Here is a 22,327-nt window from a genome sequence, read left to right as displayed (position 1 = left end):
TGGTTTTAGAGGAACAGTTTTTGCTTTCCTTGCTTGCTCTGCTTGTGAAGAAAATCCATCCTTTGAAAGCTCTATAGTATTTGCATTGGGAGTAATTTTTTCATTGATGCCAACACTCTGCAAATAGCTTGCATTTCTTTAAACCTGCAAATTCATGCTAAAATTCCCTAAAATGAATGTTCAATTTTAATGTCTTGGAAGGAGAAGCCTACAAAATGAGATGTCTATTTGCTATTTCGTTAAAGGGTTGAAAGACAGAACACCTCCCCCCTTAATAGGATTGTCAACCCTTCAAACTGCCCAATCCAGTCTGTTTTCATTTTGCTTAAGGGACTGAAACATTGATTCTGATCAGTATTTCTCTTCTTTCTTTAATTTCTTCTATATTTAATTCATTCAAGCATTTTTAAGTGGGTTTTGTGAATTTTCACTGTTGTTTTACCCATTATGCACACACACATACATATACAGAGATTATTCCAAGCACGGCCATCATTCTGGTAGAAACCCCAGGAGGAGTTCCTCACATAAATTATCAACAATCTTGTCAGGGTTGTTGTAAATTGGCTGCTGGCATATGTACAAGAGAGTGAAGTGAGCAGATGGTCCTGGTATGAAGAATCAGTGGGAGTGTGATATTAAAGAGAATCTGCTGCCATGGAGATGTGGCCTCTCACGGGGAGTTGGTCCATTGGGAAAGCTGTGCTGAATGCATTCTTGATGTGCTCGGTGACCTCCAGGTTCTTTGGTCCAAGGAAGGGGTTAACATGTCAAAGTCAGGTGGCTCATGGACTCCCAGGGACACAGTGCATGAGCTTTTTCTTAGAGCTATTGACACATTGTTAGGCACCAGTGAAAAAAGATTACATACTTTTCTAGAACTTTTGCTGGTGCTCTTCTGGGCAAATCTAGATGTTTGGGAGCTGCTGCCACTGAATTCAGCATTCAGTGTTGAATTCTTCCCTTTCCCTGCCTCCTCCATAAAAATAGGACATTTAATCCATATCATGTGGATTGTATTTTTATTATAACATTTATTCCCCACTATTCCTTCAAAAGTCTCTACAACTAAACCAATGAGAAACATAAATTTTTTTCTAAAAAAAAAAAAATTAAAAGGATCAAGAATGACAGGTAAATGACTGAAAAGCAAGCAGTTTAAGACATCATCAATTCAGTCGACTAAATGGCTGCTGAAAGACAACATAGTTACAATTGTCTATAGCATGGTTTTTCAAATTGTATACCACTGAACCCTAGGATTATGTAAGAACTTGACTGAGTTCAGTGAGAGAGTAAAGGCAAACAACAACAACAACAACAACAACTTGAAAGCAGCCCATTTTCTATCAGTAGAGCTCTTGATCAGGGGTTCCTGGATTATTTCCATGAACTGAAAAGTTTGAAAACCCCTGGTCTATAGGATAAAGAACTCTGGGCAAATGGTATTCCAGTCCACAGATAGAGGTCATCATGTTGAGCTAGATGTTGTTTCAGCCTTCTTATAGAACCTACTAATCAATATGGATATGTAGAGAAGCAGGAGGTAAATGTAGATCCCTATTGCCCTCTACTTACTTGTTTGCTGAATCTCTGAAGAAGAAAGACATGGAGGAGTGAAGCAGGAGGGGAAGGAGGTCTTTATGTACAGTTCTGTTCTTTGGATCCAGTTCAGTCCTGATGCTTCTACTAGAAGACATGAAGGGGACTTCCATCAAGAATCCTTGTTTGAAGAATTCTTACTTCTTGACTACAGGACAAATGTCTTGACAACATGAAATCTGCAAATTTAATAGAAAGGATAAATATTCCATATTCTAAAATATAGTTGCTTACTTTTTTTTTTTCTGTGATGGGATAATGCTCATAGATTAGAGTGAAAGTTCTACTTGGAAAGAATATAGCAGAAGGCAAAAATTACCCTTGCTGCAGCACTCTGTGTCGGTGGGGTTTCCTTGTGGCAACTAATGGACCCACGCTCAGAGCAACCAGGGTCAGTTGGCTAATTAGTTCATAAAGTATTGTTTATTGACAAAAAGCCCACAGCACTCTGCCTGCATTATTTTGAAACTAATGTACAGTGGAAGACAGATTAATCATTACATTTTGAGGATATGTGATGAAAGTGATCGGATGCCATGGTCATCAGTGTGACATGAAAACCAGTAGAAGTATTTGTGGTCTCTTTGCAATATACAGAAGTATTAAGAAACTCATAACCCCTAAGGGGAGGACTAATTCTGTTTCAGATAAGAAAGACAAGCAATAGGAGAATATAAGAATATAAAAGCATAAGTATAATCTGCTGGATCAGGCCAAAACCCATCTTAATCCAGCATTAATAAAAATGATACTAGCAGTAATACTACAAAATCAAGTAGGTAGTATATCTAAATAAAGTACTGTAATTTTGCTTCTCACAGTGGCCGAGAACATCAGATACTTTTGGAGTGCTCACAAGTAGGTGATAGAGACATTCTCCTCTTCTGTTGTTCCCCTGCAACTGAAATTTGGGAGGCATACCGCTCACAACCTAAAGAAAATATTGAATCTCCAAGGCTAGTAGTCCTTGATAGATCTGTCCTCCATGAATCTATCCAACTTCCCCTTTTAAAATCATCTAAATTGGCAGCCAGCGCTACATCTACTGATAATGTATTACACAGGTTATTATTGCACTTTCTTTTGTGTGCTCTAAATCTCTTTCCAATCAATTTTATTGGATGACTGGTGATCCTTGTATTTTGAAGGAGGGAGAAGTCCACTTTGTCCATGTCACACATGATTTTATACTCCTCAATCATGTCTCTTTTCTACCACCTTTTTTCCAACCTAAAGAGTCCCAAACATTCTAGCTTTTTCTCATAGTAAAGCAGCTTGAGCCTCTTGATAACTTTGGTTGCTCTCCTCTATACTTTTTCCAGCTTCTTTATATCCTTTTTCAAATGGTAATCAGATGCAGTCATTCAATAGATTTATATAAGAGCGCTACAGATGCAGATATAGAATAGAGTTGTTTTAAGATCATTACAATATTGGCAGCTTTATTTTCACTCCCCTTCCTAATGATCCCTAGGATGGAATTTGCCGCACAGTGCGTTGTCACTGAAATCTCCATTACGATACCCAAAATCTTTTGGATATTAGTTATAAACAGCTCAGACCCCATCAGAGTTGGGAGGGGGTTGCACAGCTTTACATTTACTTCTATTAAATTCATTTGCAATTTGGTTGACCATTCACCCAGTTGCAATAGATTCTTCTGGAGCTGTTCTCAATCACATTTGGTTTTTTACTGCATCAATGGTTTATTATCATCTGCAAATTTGGCTGGCTCACTGTTTATGCCTAAGTCAAGAATATTTTCAAACAACTTTAAAGCATGATCCCAAGATAGATCCCTGAAGCACATCATTTCCTACTTCTCTCTGTTGAGAAGATTGCCCATGTATTCTTAATTTTTCTGTTTTTCAACCTGAACTATATCTCTAGAATGCCACCATGTGTTCATATCTACAGCATTTTGCCTTTTTACACACAGACATACACAGTCTCCCTTCACCGTCTCCTCACCACATCCCATATCTGGGCTGCAAAAATCTAGAGGACCAGATGACAGCAAAGAGACACAGAAAATTTTGTCTCCTGCCACCTAGAGATCTTCTAGATTTATGCAGCTTGGGGAGTATTACCTCATGTGATTAAAAAAAAAAAAAAAAAGACTTGAGGTGCTTATTGGGGGGGCTTTCCAGACATGGAGCCCTGGGGTTGTATCTGGCATTCCATCTCCTTCAGCACTGCTATGTATTTCCAAGTATGAATCAGAGAGTAGCCTTGGTATAATCAACTGAGGTCTTAAATTGGGGAGATTTTTGGCATAATTGAGGATTACTACGCTTAAGGAAAATGAAGGGCTGCTCTCTCTTGAGATTTGATTCATATGCTAGTCCAGGCAACAGAACACAGTTTAAATTACACTTTGGCAGGGTGGAAACATCAACTGGGAATATGTGTTATAAAACCCAAACCAGCTTGCAACATGGCTTTATTAGAATGATACTGGATGATTAATCCTTTGGGAGCTACTGTCATGATGTTCTTTAGTCTGTCTAAAGACGAGCCTTATTAAAGTGTTTCTGCAGTGGCCAATGGCATAAAGAGCAGTATATTTTCTTAGGGTAACCACAGGACTCTGCTTCGACATTACAATAAGGGCGCTCAGCTGTTGAATTAAAATTTAATTTGAAAGTGGTAGGATTGCCTCCAGGCTGCATTATGTGTCTTCAAAGGGTCTGCATCATTGATGAGGCCTCCTTTAAGGTCAGAAGTCAGGTGTTCTGAAGTTGGAAATAGGAAAGACTGAGAAGAGCTGTTAATAAGGACTGCTATAGTATAATTGCTGGATATGCTTTTAGATATACCAGCATTTCCTTAGCTCTTAAGAACCCTCCCTCTCCTCCCCAATCCCAAATGTATTTTGTTTGTGCTTGTTCCTGTGGAAAACAGGCCTGCCAAAAATGTGTGTCCAATAGAAGAGATTATATGTAGCTCAGGATTGAACTGTGGAGTCCTTGGTGCTAGTCAGGTAATGAAATGTCTACAAGCAAACAACCAAGCTCAGAGAGCACCAAGGACTCCACAAAAATGTGTGTGTACAATTTCACGTGTACTTGCTGGCACAAAGTTCCAGAAACTGATTATATAGCTCGCTCTCACCCTGTGTCATGAGGCTTAGAAACTTGCTACATCTTTCTTTCTTCAGAATAAAATATCAGGTCTCATGATTTCTTCCAAAATCACAGGGCAGTCATTTGGAAGAGCATTTGTCAACTGTGTGTCTAAGTAAAAGTTGATGAAACTGAGAGGTTTTTGTTCAAAATGGAAATTTTTGGAAGCCTGCTAATACTAAATTAAAAGCCTGGTTTGAACACCCATTAAGCCAGAGAACATTTTGAAGAACATGGGGTCTAAAGCTAAGATAATAAACAAAACATCCATTCCAAGCCAGGGTCATATTTGCAGCCAAATTAAAAAAAAAAAAAATCCCAGTAGCAGCTGATGTGTGTCATGTGTGAATGCCTGAAGTCTCTTTAGAAGGACAGCACAAAAAAAAATAATGTACAGTATTCCAAACCACAGGGACTGACACAACATCTGAGGAACGTGGTAATGGCAAATATGACTATTGAGTGCTGTTTTTGAATACTAAACACAGTGGAAAAGTAACCTCTTTTCCTAATATGTAGAAACATATATTATAGATTATAAGAACCTGAGCACTGCTGGAATTCTTAATTTATACTGGTATTTCAATCATATATATTATCTGAAATGCTCACTTCATTGTAAATGGGAGCTAATGTGTGGTGCATTGCTACAGCTCAGCTCAATTTAGTTTCGATTGTTTATGACATAGATCTTCAGAATATAGCAAGCATAATATATTATAGATGAAATGAAAATAGATTAATAAAAGTAGCAAGTCCAAAACTGCCAAATTCAAAGCTAAATATAATATTCCATAACACTGGTTTCCTGGCATTTAATTTGTATTACCTCAATCAATGATAAATAGAGAAAAAAATATAATCATGATAGTTAACTGTCAGACGTTTTTAGTGAAGTCTTAATATCAGCTTTATAAAATCTGGCATGTCTCTTGGCTCAGGCTATTAAAAATGTGGGAATGTATCACAAAAATGTGGGAGCAAAATATCTAGTTAGATTGGCTTGTTTATTCTTTAACAAGTCAGCAAGATGTGAGGGTGTGCTTTTTTGTACCTTATAACAAAGAGCAGTTTAAGAAATAAAGGGGAAGATCCTCTTTGTCTTACCTAAAATGATAAAAGCATAGAGTTTAAAGTATCTCAAACAGTTTCCCCACAAGGTAGCTATTGTCACTACTCCTAATTATCCTCAGATAGTTGAGAAAACGTCTCTACCTCACAATCCAATGATCTGTTAAAATGTAGAGAAATTGCTGACTGACGTAAGTATGAATTTTCTGTGAAATACATTAAGCAAATGGAATTATTGTGGAGAATGGGCTGAGCTAGCTTCCAAACATGATGGTTTCTATCTCTGTTTACTTGAAGATGTCCTGGAAGTCCAAGATGTCAATTTATTCAGCCGTGAATATGAAATTAATAAGAAAGAGCACCACACAGACAAATACTACCATTTCAAACTGATTGTGCGCCGAGGACAGATTTTCCATCTTCAGATTACATTCAGTCGTGCATACAATCCAGAGAAGGACCAATTCTGGATTGAGTATCTTATAGGTAAGTGCCAGCTAGTGCCTGTTCCTGTTATTGTCACTCTTTTTATCTCGGAAAAGCATCATAGGTAACGGTGGCAACTGTAACACACTGTAATGGCATCCAAATCATTACATGCCTATGATGATTTCATTGTGTAAATGCTGCAGATATATATTTTGTCACAACATCTGAGACAGGTACCTAAATGTCTTTCCCTTGCCCCCATGGACATCCATGACATGCAACTACACTGGGGGTAAAAATGGGCTAAGGGAGGGCAAGAGCATGTAGTTATGCTTTACAGCAGTGTTTCTCAACCTCAGCTGGCTGGGGGAATTCTGGGAGCTGAAGTCCACACATCTTAAAGCTGCTGGGGTTGAGAAACACTGCTTTAGAGCATGGACATGTAATTTTTTTGTAGTCAGGGACTGTGCATATGTCTATATATGTATGTATTACACAGTTATGTGTCTTTTTATTTCTACAAGTGTTCCACCTTAGCAGAAGAATCACACTGCTAAGTGTTGGGGTTTTGACAAATTTTGGTAATGCAATTTTGGGGAAGGGAGCTCTAGGAGTAACCAAAAAAAAAAAAAGGTTGGGGTGCATGCAGTTCACAGGCCACAAGTTGCAAACCTTGGTTTGGGGTATCCCTTAGATCAGTGCTTCTTAATGGGTCCCCCAAGACCCTCTCAAGGATCCGTGAAATCAAAATCAAAAGTTTGGTCTAGTGGTGAAGGTACCAAGCTAGAAAGCAGGAGACTGTGAGTTCTAGTCCTGCCTTAGGCATGAAAGCCAGTTGAGTGACTTTGGGCCAGTCACTCTCTCTCAGCCCAACTCACCTCACAGGGTTGTTGTGGGGAAAATAGGAGGAGGAAGGAGTATTAGGTATGTTCGCCACCTTTAGTTATTTTTAAAAATAATAAAGGCGGGAGAAAAAAAAATCTAAAAAAAAATATTTGCCAGATATTGAAGATATTTGCAAAAATTTAAAATGTCATTCTTCTCATTATTATTTTGTATTTGTTAAAAAATATATAAAATGAAAAATTTTCATGAAAAATATTTATGTTATTATCTAGTGGGTTTGATATTGTTATTTTTATGTGATTCAATAAATAGATATTCAATGAATGCTTCAATTTTAATTTTTAATGCAGTAAATATTGATAAAATATAACCCATACAAACTAAAGATCTTTTGGGGTCTTCCATAATTTTTAAAAGTGGGAAGGGCAAGAGCAAAAAGTTTAAGAAACACTGCCCTAGATCTTCAGAATGTTTTAGCTTATAACAAAGTAAAGCAAAGCAAAAAGCAAAGATACCTCCCCCCTAATAAATCCAAACATTTTTCCAACCTGGGGGGGGGAGGACCTCAGGCTGTGCATGTGTGCTTGAAATGAATACCTGCAGGAGGGCAAGGTATGGTGCCAAAATGGATCAGAAAGCATTAAATAAAGTCAGGGATGGCAACCTTTCCAGGCATTGCAGGACATTATTTGATTGGCACTGGGTGCCCCCCCCCATCTACTTATTTATGTATACAGTATGTGTAAGGTTGGAGATCTTGTGAAATTTTTAGCACACCATCACTGATTTGATGATGATGTGAGCCCTCTGGACACCATTACTGGAGTCTTACAGCGCCACAGAGCTCAGGAGTAAAGAATAGGCCAGAAGGCAAATAAGATCTTAAACAAACAAACAAACAAACAAAAAGTGGTCCTTCAAAATCAAGCTGTGAATATCTCTAGTATCAGAATAGTTCTAATATTTAACTGAAGTCTGTCTTCCTGTAATTTAAATTCATTCTTCTGTCTCCTGCACTGTAGAATGATGTCTTTGCAGTCTTCTGGATGATATTCTTTCAAGTATCTTTCAAGTATCACAACAGTGTTATCAAATCCCCTGACTGGCCCTGAAAGTCATAAATAAAATATTCTAAGGCAAGCCTGCCATCTGGGCTGCAAAATTCCAGATGACCATCAGATGGCAGCAAAGAACTAGAATTTTGTTTATATTCCTTTGCTGCTGTCTGATGATTGTGAAACGTTTTGCAGCCCAGAAATGGTACACCTAATCTCTCTCCTCTCACTGCTTCACGTTCAGAAAAGAGGAGGAGAGAACAGCCAACAGCAATTGCTGGGTAAGCTCTCCGAATCTTCCAAGTCATTTGGTATGTCCTGAGGAGGCTTGGCTGATGTAGAAACAGCTACTGCTGGCTTCTGTCAGTCACTGCATTGTTCTCAAGATGCTTTGAGAACAGTCTCCTGATGATCTGCTCTACAGGCTTTCCAGATATCAATGACAGACTGCAACTATCTGGAGCAGCCTTTCTCAAACCTTTTGCCCTGGAGGAACCCCTGCATAAAGATAGCAAAAAATACAAAAACTTCATAATACAATTCACTTCTAACTGCACAATCCATGTTTTACAAGGTTTAAAACAACAGCAAAGCGGCAGGCTAGCTCTGAGTCACTGCACGTAAAAACTCCCACCATTGTGAATGCTAGCACTGCATGGCCCATGAAGTTAAAAAAAACAACTTTTTTTTCAATCACAATCTCTTGCGGAACCCCAGTTGAGAAACGCTGCTCAAGAGCCTCCTTTCCCCCCTTTCTGAAGGAAGGGGAGATGACATCCTGTCATCTGGCTTTTTTCTAGATCTTCTCAAAGATAATGTAGAAACATTTGGTCAAATGATCAGCATGTTCCTTCACTATCCTAGGATGCAATTCATCTGGCCCTGGAGATTTAAACATGTTCCCCAACCACCTTTCTGTCATTCTCAGACTTCAGTCCCTCCCTTTTAATCTGCCATTCATGATTGCTTGGTGGAACCCATACCTCTTCTCAGAAAGGATTGTGGGCTGTTCCTCCCTGCCTCCTACTTGCAGCACAAAAGTGCCCTAGTAAAATGTTTTTCTTTGGCCCTGTTCTTATGATGTTCCCTTTGTCTCATCCCCAGCTAATAACAGATAATTTAAAGTCATCCTTTTCCATTTTACTTTTAAAGTAATATTTCCCTTCTCCTCCCAACACAAATTTTGCCATGGATATGACATGGTCCACCAACAAAATGGCTGGGATCTGCTCAGCTCTTATTGGCCTACTTTCTTTCTCTGGTCACCATGAACTGCTTTGCATGGCCATTTAGTTTTTAGCTGAAGGAGAAGTTGGACACTAGACTTCCACAAAGGTATCTGCCCCTGTAATGCCTAACTGCCACAAGTGCTTGTTGGTATTGTGCAACCTCCTTTGTGTACAATTTGATCTGTCTTTTGAGAGAGTGCTAATCCTGTGCTGCATAGACATTTGATTTAAACTGGGAAAGAGAACATGGTTTGCCAACTGCTTGTAACTAGTTCTGTCACCATTAGATATATTACAGGTTTCTGCTGCTTCTGTTGGAAAGAAGTACCACTGTTTTTATCATGTTTTTTGGGGGGGGGCAGTGCCATTTGCCTACTCCATTCCAGCTCTAGCAGTGACTGTTGTTATTAAACATAGCCATTTACACCTGCATGTTCTCCATGGTGGTTAATTGGGTACTGCTGTCCACAAGGTCAGAACTGGACTGCCAGCAGTGAGATTCCCTTTTAGTCAAGGATGGAGTTTGCTCATTACCATTATCTCCCACTTCATCCTGCATTCCTTTTCTATCAGCTGAGCTACTTTTGAACATATGTTCTGTGTCCTCTCAGAAGCATGCTGGACCTGTGCTCAGAAATAGCTTTACTGACAGGTCATAGGTCCAGTTCGTGCCAAGAGGGAGCATTGGGGATGCTCCTGTTTGCTTTACCCCCCCCCACACCCTTCCATGCTGACATCTTGTTAGGCAACTTGACAGGTGGCTAAGTGTGCCATTTTAAGTGCAGGTAGTCCTCACTTACCGAATGCCTTGTTCAGCAACCATTCAAAGTTACCACAGAGCTGAAAAAGTAGGCATACAACCAGTCCTCAAACTTGGGGCCATCACAGTGTCCCCGTGTTCACGTCATTGCTATTTGGGCGCTTTGCAACTGGCATGCATTTATGACAGTCGCAGCATCCTGTGGTCATGTGATTGTCATTTGTGACCTTCACAGCCAGCTTCTGACAAAGTCAATGGGGAAGCCAGCAGAAAGTTGCAAGTCACGGTCACATGTTGTTGCGCTTAATAATTGCAGGTGATTTACTTAATGACCACAGTGGAACAGACGTAAGTCTGGCACAGTCATGTGACATTTCATTTAACAACTGCATCACTTAGTGACAGAGTTGTCAGTTCCAATTGTGGTCAGTATGTGAGGACTACCTGTACCCACCTACATTCACCCAACTCCACCCTATTCCATGTTAAGGTCAACAATGGGTGCTTGTTTTCCTACCAGCAGGTGGCAGAGAAAACAAAACCAGGGAAATCCACCAATTTCTTTCCTTAATTTGCCCCACAATAAATAGATAAGGACCTATTTGCCAGCCTATGGAAATTTATACTGGCATATTTCTCTGCTGCTCAAAGACTTGGGGATGCCCTTTAGCACCACTGGCTGGAAGAGCTCTGAACCGAAATAGGACTTGAGTCATTCTACCCTTTCTTTGTTACCTGTTATCACTTCACTGTCTTTATGGAGAAGTTGGTAAAAATATTTTTTCTTCCTTTCATTCTGAACATATATAAAGAAGTCCTTTTTGTTATTCTCAGCATCCTTCGTCAGCCTCAGCTTATTCTGGGTATTAACCTTCCTGACACCATTTTTGCCATTCTGGGCAGTTCAAGATCTCTGTGTGTTGTTCCTTGGTAACCTGTCCCTTCTCCCATCTCCTGTATGTGCCCTTTTCTCTTTTTAGATCTTCACTAAGCTTTTTGTGAAGTCACTCTGGCTGCTTCTGCTCCCTTCTTCCATTTATTTTCCTCTCTGGAATGGTTTGCAATGGTGTTTTTAGCATTTTCTTTTCTTGGGACTGCCCCTCTCTTGAACTCTTTTTTCCATTAGCTACTCCTGCCATGGAATCATACTGACCGTTGCTCTGAGTTTATTCAGATCCACTTTCTTGAAGCCCAAGATAGGCGATGGCCTGCTTTGGATATAAAGCTGAATAACTAATTCGTCTGATAGAAATTGGGCTGCACAAACCTGGGTACTCCTGACATAGAGAATGGTGGTTTATTCTAACCAAGGGTTAATGTTATTCTGATCTCTTAATTAATGATAGTCGAAATAAACCACCGTTCCTGAGTATGAATAGCAGAGACTGAAATATGCTTAATTTTGTATGAAAATAAAAGTTTCTCATCTCCCCTGCATTTGCAGGAAGGAGAAAAGGTAGGAGGAAGTATACAAACTTGAGTCATAGGTAAGCTTGTTTCTGGCTAATAAGATAGTACAGTGTTTCTCCTTGAAAAATTATTTATTGACTAATGGTCCTGTTGACACCCAGTTTGGTGTAGGGGTTAAGGCATCAGGCTAAAAACTGAGAGACTGTGACTTCTACTCCCACCTAGGGCATAAAGCCAGTTGGGTGACTGGGGCAGTCAATCACTCTCAGCCCTAGGAAGAAGGCAACGGCAAACCACTCCCAAAAATCTTATCAAGAAAACTGCATGGACTTGTTCAGACAGTTGCCAAGAATCAAGATTGACTTAAAGATTAAAACCATCCTCCTATTAGGACAAACCACTTTTATAATGTTAGTTTTTATTAGTTAGTATGTTAATTTTTGAGTGGCCTGATAAATGCGTCTAGAGACTTTCTCAAGTAGGGCACAAAGAGATGACATTTCCTCTAGTTTGTCTCTAGAATCTGCTAACCATCATTGTACTGACACTGATGATGGAAGTTCAATTTAACAATCATGGGTAACAGCCATTTATGTTTCTGCTCTCCATGAATTAGTCTGATATATTCATGGCTACATTTTATGGAAGTCATTACCATGCATTCATAGCAATTTATGATGCTTTCTGTAAAGAAATCTTTTCTTTTGTCTTTCCCCAGCCTAAATTGATCATTTGTTGATTGCTTAACATGTGATTCGTAGCTGAATGAAAGAGCTGGCTCTTTCTGAGAAGCAACTGTGTTATATTTAATTGGGTGCTATGAAAGCTCTGTGTGTGATGATTAATTTCCAATACTTCTTTTGCTCTTGCAAATTATCAGGTTAATGTTATGCTGATGAAAATTCATGGGAGAACTTGCATTATGGTAGAAATAGATTGGTCAGTCTGTTTCCAACCTAACTTGTTCTCACATGTGTTCATTCATAATTCAATTTCATCTTGTTTTCACATTAATGTGCATGAAAAAACAAATTGCTCAATGAAAGCGAAAGATTTTTGCAACTCGAAGAGAAATCAGGGTATATAAAATGCATTTGTAAATATTTAATAATATTTTCAAATGTATTTTTCATGAAATACGTATTTCTAAATGTATGTCACCTTTGCAGTTGTAAACATATTTTAACATAAAATATACATCTGTAAGTACATTTTTCTTCTTTTTAAGCTGTGAATTATAACACAACATTTAGAAAACTGCAAAATCCTAAAGACTTTTCCAGTGTGCGGATTCAGTTATAATATATTAGATTAGGCCAAGTTGTATCACAAATTCTGGGTCAGCAAGACAACCGCTGTTATCTACTATGACTTCCCCCTAGGTAGTCCTACCTGGTACCCTCCAGATGCATTGGACTACCAACATGACCATCAGCATGTTAGCTAGAGACATTATTGGATTTGTAACTCAACATACCTGGAGGGCATAAAGTAGGGAAGGATGATCTATATCAAACTGTATCAACCTTATGGCAAATCTCTTCACTCTAAATGAGTTACTGATGCTATTTTTTCTTCACAGCCCTTTTCCCAACCATTATAAACTCATCAATAATTGGTTTTGAATTGACATTTAATTTATCTTTCTGGGCACTAGGTGCATTCTTGCATTTGAATTATTGATTTTCTTCCTTCCTTTCAGTTGCTGCATAATAATCATATAGCCATTTATTAAATCTACTATTTTTAAATAGCACACATTTCGGTTTTACATTTATTTTTGGTGTAAAGTCAGCTGTTTCCAGAGTTTCTTCTCCTATTACTTTAGATTCCAGGGAGTATTGAAGAGAAGGGTAGTAGCCAGCCTTGTCTTAAGGCAAAATGAAGGGCCACTCTTAGGTCTAGGGTTTGGGCCTTTCCCCACTTGCGCTTAATCACAGCCTAAACTTGTTTACACAAGAACACAACACCTTGTTTCTGCCATGTTCCCATGGGGTTGCTTTCATCTTGTCCTCAGCCCATGAGTGACACAGGCTTAAGACACTTGTAGTATGAAAGGAGTACTTTCCCCCTCATTCCATCACTATTCCAGGATAGTTACAAGCTATATAAAAGGCTTTGTCAGCCATTATCTTGAAGGGAAGTCAAGTGACTGGCAGTTTCTGGGGACAGAAGCAATAGCAGCAGGATAGAGATTGACAATGGGACAGCAAATTTTAGGCTGGTAGTTTTCTGCTGATGCAAGCATGAGGGAGAATACTGTAACTCAGCAGATACCCTAATAAACCTGAAAGGTTGTCTAGTTCATACCCTGCCTTTCCCTAGTGCAAAATAATATTAATACAGATTTTCATAATAGTATTTCTGGGGAGGCTCCTTCACTTTATTATCTCTTCCAGTTCAGGGTTGCGCTAGAATTTTGATTACTGAACCAAACCTGGTTTTGTCATTTCCATCATAAACAGCTACACACTAGAGGTTGGGGGAGAGAGAAGATGTGATATATGGCAGGAAAGCAGAAACTTAGGGGTGTCAAATGCATTTCCCATTGTCTCCCTGCAGCTTCCTCTCTTCAGCTTTGACAGAGCAAGCATGCATGGAAAAACTGATCTGGGATTAGGGAGAGGAATGCATGGGGTCTCTTGCAGAGCTATGAGCCATCTCCATCCCATGTCACTGCTTCTCTGTTGGAAATTATGCCTTCAGGTTTTTCAGATGCAAAGTCCTCAGGAGAGAGGGCAAATATATTACTCCTCACTACTGGAAACCTCACAGGTCTGTGAGTCTGATTCATGAGCTGATTGTTGATGCAGTGAACTCATGATACAGGATTTTGCTGTGACACACATGCTGTTTGAATGTGTTTGCACTTGCTGAAATGTGTTAATTGTACCACATTGAAGGCTAGAATTCATAGTCTCATGGTAGATATTCCAGCTCCATAAAGAGCCCCTTTGTTTAATAATACGATGTGTTTCAGCACCTGGATGAATTATGGAAATTGTGAGAGCCCCCTGGATTCCCTACACAGTGTATATGATGTTTTAATGGGATTTTTACATACAAGCAGGGCTCACCAATATTGGTCTTGATGTTCTGAAGAAATCTTCCCCCTGAAAGTGCCTTTTCTGTACACAACAACACATTCACAGATATCTGGGACTGGGGAGCAGAAATACACAGCAGGTGGCTTGAGCTCATATACTTTTCAGATCACCTATTCAACTGAACCAATAAATAAAAAGGGATTGGTGGTATATATCCTGGGTTCTGTAAACCTAGGGCAGTTATCTAGCCAGGTAGGTTTGGTTCATGCAAACTGGTTGTTATAATTTTCAGCCCTTCCTGGACTTCTTCATGGGGAGTGTCTTGCTGGGTCTGGGTGCTCAGCTTATGTACCTACTATAACATCTCTGCTACTTCTTGCAGGAGAGAATAGTGTTTTGCAATGGGAGGCAAGCATATTATACAGCTTGGAGCAGCTTACTGGATGGTTAATTGAAGGATGGTAGAAGGGAGGGAGCAAGCACTGCAGCTGGTCTTCTGTGCTTGAGGGTGGGGGGAATTGAGAAAACCCTGGAGGGGCCTATATACAACCCAAGGCCTTTTTCTTTCCCTTGCACTTACCAAGATAAGCAAAGCAGAAGATACAGAGACTTCTACAATAGTCCTAATACTAAATATCATGAGACATTAATTCTATTGCTGCTAGTAGTGGAACTGATGGGACAGAAAGAGATTCCCTTAGTTGTATCTATTTTTAGTTAAGGGTGTACTACAGTACTGAAATATCATAGTTTTATTTGAGATTATCAGCAATTAAAAAATCATACTGTTTACTGATGTGTATGCTAGGGGCAGAATACATTTGTTATCACCTCCTCCATCAGTTCCCTTAGATAATTTAACTTCTACAGATTTGGGAGAGTCTCAGATCTGCAGAATCCCAGACAAAATAATTCTGACAACTGAAATCAATGACATTTTAATTAGATATGCATAAAAATAGAGGCAGGACAGATAACAGGAATTAAAGACTCTCTCCAGTAGGAGAATATAAACCATAAAAAGAAAAGTTTGTGTGTGTGTGTTTGTGTGTGTGTCTAAAATCTACATACCCTCAGATAAGAAGTGAAGTAGGATTACAGGGTAAAGTACAATTATTACCACATGAATTATTTGCTGATTGTCAGCCTTTATGCTCAGGGTTGTACACTTCTTAAAGGCACAAATATTTGTCCATGTGTACACCCCACACACATAACCGAAGCATCCTAAATTGCACTCAAAAATTAAAGACATATGGATAGGGCTGTGAATTGCACAAAGCTTTGGCTGGTTCTCTGTGCCTGAAAAAATGCTTTGAATTCCAGCCAATATATAAAACAATTAAAATGTGTTTGTAATGGCTTATTTTGCACAATTGATTATCCTCTTGGTGGCCATGTCAGGGCATTTCCACACAAAGTGTTGGCACCAGTCCTGGATTGGTACCACACCCTTGTGAGTCCTTGGCATCAGCTGAGCCAATTTATCCACCTAACAACAGCTCAAGAGGAACTGAAAAAAAAAATCATTTCGAAACCGAGGATATGGGAGCACCATTTCTTAGTTTGTAAAATCTCCTACATCACCCCCTTTCTAGTTCCTTGACTCTCCCTGTTCCCTGTAGCTGCTAGTTATAGTGCCCTAACATTAGGGTTCCTAAAAGAGTAAAAAGATACTTTAGAACTCACACCCACATCCAAATGAGGTGAGGCAAGGACAGGATTGGGGAAGAGATATTGGCAAAATGCTGATTTTTGTGCTGCCCTATTGGTCAGTGCAGACCAGATCCAGGTTCTGCAGCCTTAAATTTCCTTTAAAGAAACAAAACAAGGCACATGAGCTGTGATAGGAGGAAGCAAAGAACCCTGAAATTTACTCTGTGCATGCAAATACATCCTTGGGATCTATACAAATTAGGAATTTAGTTGCTTCCAATCCTTTTGTGGTTCTTGGAAGATGAGAGGATTGGAGTCGTGTTAATTTCTTCTAGTTCCCTTTGTTTAGAGCTGTTGTGTTCCAGCTTGTTTGGATTGTATTATAGCTAGATGTGGCAGTATGGGCCAGCTAGGGATTAATATACATATACCTATTATATATTGTTCCCTGTCCTTGGGGTCTGGTGTCAGTCTTTTTATGTGCTGTAGAGACTAGAAGCTAAGTTCATTTCCTCTGTTTCTTCTGTGGTTGTAAAATTTACAGTGTAAATCTTATCAGCAATTGTGGAATAACCTTCCTCTCCCCCGCCCACCTTGAGTAAAATATTTGAGCGAAAGCTGAAGCACTCTGCAGCCCTTCCCTCATGCAGGATGGGAAGAATGAGGTGACCATCACTGACACCATTCTTGTTCTGCCCTCTGCCAATCACATCCTATACAATTCACGTGAAGATATCTCTAAAAGAAGTCATTCCAGATAACACTGTGGGATCAGGATGCTAATCCATGGGAGTCCACATACCAAGAACAGGCTTGACCATCCTCTGGTGATTTATGAGGGATGGTTTGAAAAGAGGTTGAAAATAAAATTGCCAACAATGCAATGCCATTAGGTCTCAATTAGCATTGTTAATTAATACCACAAAACAGTCACATTATTTGAATTCACTATTCAGAGTGATATTTCTATGGAAAATAGGGTAACTGGCTCCAGCTCAATTTTTTTTTAATTTTATCTGCACTCAGTTGTTACGAACCCTGCAGTGACTGCTTTTTTGGACGAGTCCTTTTTTTTTGCAGTTTTCAAGGCAAGGTGTTTCGGAAGTGGTTTGCCAGTGCCTCCTTCCTAGAGCAGAGCCCAGCTGGCGAGCGCAGGAGGTGGGGTTTCCATTGCTTCGCGCCTTTTTCGGGCGAGCGCTACCAGCAACTGCTCCCGACTCCTTTTGCAAGGCGCCGTCAGCATTTTCCTCCCATCGGAGTGAGAGTACCCATTTATCTGCTAGCGCCTGTATTCTGCTATAGTTTTTCAAAATGAGCCTCTTCTTTTTTGACCTTCCTATTTTGCACAAACGACAATTAGCATCTAAAACCTCAACGGCAATTGTGCATGCACTAGCCTCAACCATGCTAGCCTTGCACTAACTGAATTTTGGCTTGCATTAAACATGATCTGTTATCAATTTATTGATCACACTAAATCAAATTTTGCACTATTCAAACTCACACTAGTCACAGCCTACCTGTACAAACCTGTGCAATACTGTGTGCAATTCTGGTTGCCATATTCAAAAAATATTATAATAATGCTGGAAAAAACACGGAAGAGGGCAACCCAACTGATCCGGATGGTTGAACAACTTCCTTATTAAAAGAGTCTACAAGGTCTGGAACTTTAGCTTAGAAAAATGGGGAGATGTATAAATAAGGGTATTTTTTTCTCCTTCTCCAAGAATGCTAGGATATTATGTGTCTTCTGCTGGTTGGCTGAAAGAAGGTTTAGGAACAAGCAGAATAAAGCACTACTTCACACAATGCACAATTAACAAGTGGAATTCAGTATTACAAGGGATGGTGATGGCCACTAACTTGAATCACTTTGAAAAGAATTAGATATACTCTTGGAGGACAGGACAATCAAGAGCTGTTACTCTTGAAACTCAGTGTTACCTCTGTCTGTGGGGAGCATGTCTCCCCAGTTACAAGGGAAGAACATGATCTCCCCAGAACCTTCCTTGCCATGGTGAGAAAAAAAATGTTGGTGTAAAATGGGCCTTGCCCTGATTCAGCAGGGCTATTCTTATATGGGTAGTAAGTCTGAACAGTGGAGAAGCAGAATAGAGAAGGGGAGCATTGCTATTCCCCTGATATGAACTTAACGTGCAGGAGAAAAGCTGAATAGGATTCTTGAATCTTATACTCCTGAGAGAGCATCTCCCATAGGGTTTTTAGGGTTTTCTAAATAAGCATTCTCTGTTGGTTGCTGAAGTAAATATCACAAGAGTTGGGCAAGATCTACAACATAGTGTTTCCACCTCAATGGTAATGTGTTTGCATCCCAAGTAGACTTCATCTCCCTAGATCTTCAATCTGTAATAAAAATATATATTTTCTCTCCAGAGGCATCCATAAGGAAGTCAAGAAGAGGCAAATGACAAATGCACTATCACGGTACAAGCTCCACCCTTTTTGTACATGCATTGTGATGTCATGCCATGGATGAAAGGGGTGGAGCTTATGACTCAGCACTGCATTTATATACTTACTTACCTACTCTGCTTTTATGCCATCCGTTCGCAGAAGCTCTTGGCAGCTAACAATGTCGGCATAAAATAATGCCCCAAGACTCCAAATACTTTAAAAAAATGACCAAATCAGAAAAGATAAAAGTCAAACATTTTTACAAAAGCATCAGATCCTATGGTTGCCTCTGTAATACCTTTTCTCCAATGCACAATATCGAGTTATTACAAAAAATCCTGTGCAAACACTGAAGGGATGTTTTGCTTTGGTGCTTTAAGCAAATCACTTCTTCAAAATTGCTCCATGTAGTAACGCTTTCTTCATGCTGCCTATGCAGAGAAGCCTCTTCTGCTGCTGAAGCCTGCTAGATAAGGCTTCAAAGGGACACACAGTGCTTCATCAAGGTGAACAGTGTCACCATCCCATTTTGCCAAGGCAAATCACTTTCTGAGCAAGAGAAACAGAACCAAGCCAATAGAATAGCAGGAACCAGCAAGTCTTCAAGTACATTTTAGTATTAGTTAACCAATCAGTTTCAACTAAAGGCAAGTTCAAAGCAGGCAGATTTTTAAAAAACTAGTCAGAGTTAAGGGTCCATCACTGAAAAGGCCTCTTCTCCCCCATGGCTTTTCCTGATTGACATGTCAGTATGGCCTCTATAATGAATGTATATATAGTTTTATTTACAGCCAAAAGACCCAAAATAGAAAAAGTACAAATTTAAAAGTTGTATAGATTGCGTAACCAAGAATAATGTACTGGTAGCTCTCCCACCTACTTCTGTTATTGGTTTGATATGTTCAGATTGGCTGCCCGTTCCCAAAGCAAAAAAGGCTGCATTTTATGCTAAATTATTTTCAGACAGCCTTGCATGTAATGTCTTACAGAGTCCAGTCAGAAATGAGGGTGGAAGGGACTGTTGCAGAATTTGTCCTCTAGTTACAGGGGCACAGCATTTGAATTCACTTTAGCAATAAAAAGCCCCTGATTCTGTATATAGCTGTAGTAGGGAACTGTTGTGGCAATTTTATATCCTTGCTGAAATGTTGATTTCTTCCAATAATGGCCTATTTGAAAAACAACTAGATTATTACAATTGCTAATGAGGACCTTGGTGTCACTATTGCTAGTATCTTTTTAGGGAGAACAATGAATCTGTTGATATACCGCTTCATTGCATTCATGCTCCATTTCTATGGTATAAATCTTTGTAGCCATTTGACCTTTGCCAAAATGGCTTTGTAAAACCCATTTATATAGGTCTGGCCCCTAAACACTTCTTCTAAAGCTAATCAGCCGATACACATCTAAGCATCCATAAAAGGGCTTTTTTTTTGGTTCAGTACAATCTTTTCTTGGCTTCTGGGTTCTACTTAATCTATGGACTCCTGAACTGATATTAGACTGATGGTCACTGTTTTTCCCTCTTGTCTAAATATTCACTCTTAATAGATACACAGAGCCGACCCCCCCCCCCCAAAAAAGTATCAATCTGTGAGCTTCTCTGGGGATTTTCTGTAACTGTTGTAAGATAGACTTGCAAAAAAAAAAACAAAGGGCGTTGCGCAGTCAAAGCCACAACAGAAGGATATAACAGGCCAGTTTCTGAATTGTTAGCACTGATTTTTTAAAAATCTCAAGTTCCTAGTCCAAATACCAGCTAAATTAAGAGCACAGTTGCATTTATTATCTTGTCTTCCCCCTTTCCTACTCCCCGTGGTCTAATCTAGAAAAAGTTGGCTAACTCTTTTCCACCACCATATGTATAAGTGTTTTTTTAAAAAAAAATATGCCAATGAAGATGATATGGAAAATTGAGTCATTTTTAAGGGAAAATGCCAACTGGTTTTAGAAACAAAGTAAAATTCTGAAAGCGTATTCCAGTTCTAATAGATCTTGCTATGAGACATAGATAGAAAACAGTGAGTTTAGTCTTCAGGGGATTGAAATGTAAATTATTTAAACATGATATGTCTGCAAATTTTTGTTAGATGCTCTGAGATAGTGTTTCTTAATCTTGGCAGCTTTAAGATGAGTGGACTTCAACTCCCAGAATTCCCTAGCCAGCATGCTGGCTGGTGAATTCTGGGAGTTGAAGTCCACTCATCTTAAAGCTGCCAAGGCTGAGAAACACTGTTCTGAGTTGACAAGATATCTACTCTCAAACCTCCCCTACTCTTTTATTACCTGCCTAACATGCCAAGTGGTACTCTTGGAATAAGGCCACCCTGCATTGCGAAGGGGATGTTTTTAATCACAAAAATAAATGTACAACTGTTGACTCCACTTCATAGCATCTTAGATCAGGGCATTTGCTATTTTTGCCATAGCCACACTCTAGGAGTTACTGTATGCATGAAACATAGAATGATTCCAAAGGCTAACACCCCTGTTTTCAGACTTGGATGTACCTAAACAATATTTTTTGGCTACATCTGTTGAACCAGTTGAATTCCATTTTTTGCTGTTGAAAATTTTGGGACTACTTGGATGACATCAACATCGTTATATCACTCTTGAATGGGGTATATTCAAGAGTGGTATAATTCATATATATCAATCTGTTTTAATTTCTCTGTTTATGCATATGCCAGATATATTTATTTATTTTATTTATTTATTATTAAATTTGTATGCTGCCCAACTCCCCCCAACGGGTGACTCTGGGTGGCTCGCAGTTAAAATCAGAAATCCATCAACAATTAAAAATCCCCCATAAATAGTTAAAATAAATAATCCATTACAAATCAAATCTAAACAACAAACCCTGTACATAAAAACTAAAAGCATTCAAGATGATGGGGGGGCAAGGTCAATCACCCCACAAGCCGCCTCCACTGGTGTGAGCCCCCCTCTGGCCCCCAGGCCTTCTGGCACAACCAGGATTTCACCCCTTTCCTGAAGGCCATGAGAGTGGGGGCACACCGGACCTCGGGAGGCAGATTGTTCCATAGGGCGGAGGCCACAGCAGAAAAGGCCCTCTGCCTAGACCCCACCAGTTCCTTGACCAGTGGGGTCTGCAACATGCCCCTTCTGCTGAACATATATATGCTGAAAGGTGGGTAATAAATGAAGGTAATAATGATGATTCAATATTGCAGTGGCAAACACTGTGCTATAAATGTACAGCTCAGTTGTACACAGTCTAAAAGTGTGGATGCTTGCTTCTCTGCTCAATTCTGCCTAACCATATTAGAAAGCATGACACAATTGTGCATTAAGTCGACATATTTGTTTTTCCTAGCTTAGCAGCTGGCATGTAAGACTTCTGTGAGTCTGTGTGTTCCATTCATTTTAGGAAACACAGCTTAACAGTCATAAATAATTCTTCCTTCAAAGGATTTTTGTTAGAGAAGGGGAACAATTTACTAAAATTATGGTAACTTCCTTTAAATCAATGTTCCTCAACCTTGGCAGCTTTAAGCCATGTGGACTTCAACTCCCAGAATTCTGGGAGGAACACTGCTTTAAATCAATAAATCTTTACAGTTTTGTGATAGGGAAAATACAGACACTTATTTGACAGACTGAGACTTTTCCTTTATTACAGCTGGCATGTTGGAAAAGTATGTTTCCT

At 39.4% G+C, this 22,327-nt stretch overlaps 1 protein-coding gene across 2 annotated transcripts in view; it reads left to right on the top strand.

Annotated features, from left to right (window-relative positions):
• The window catches only part of F13A1 (coagulation factor XIII A chain), a 101,520-nt gene that overhangs the window by 3,599 nt on the left and 75,594 nt on the right, over window positions 1–22,327 (top strand). For both annotated transcript variants that reach the window (XR_015794030.1, XM_088130807.1), the window contains exon 3: window positions 6,096–6,284. Coding sequence is in view for 1 of the 2 variants with exons in the window: in XM_088130807.1 (XP_087986933.1) it covers window positions 6,096–6,284 (189 nt within the window). In the remaining variant the exon portion in view is untranslated. The remainder of the gene's footprint in view (window positions 1–6,095; window positions 6,285–22,327) is intronic.

This window comes from Python bivittatus, unplaced genomic scaffold, assembly GCF_059951505.1.
Source record: "Python bivittatus isolate LINGU-HERP-01145 unplaced genomic scaffold, Pbiv_v1 ctg000840_np1212, whole genome shotgun sequence".
NCBI classification, from domain to species: domain Eukaryota; kingdom Metazoa; phylum Chordata; class Lepidosauria; order Squamata; family Pythonidae; genus Python; species Python bivittatus.
The sequence above is the reverse complement of the archived record's forward strand: the minus strand, read 5'-3'. Positions and strand labels throughout refer to the sequence as shown.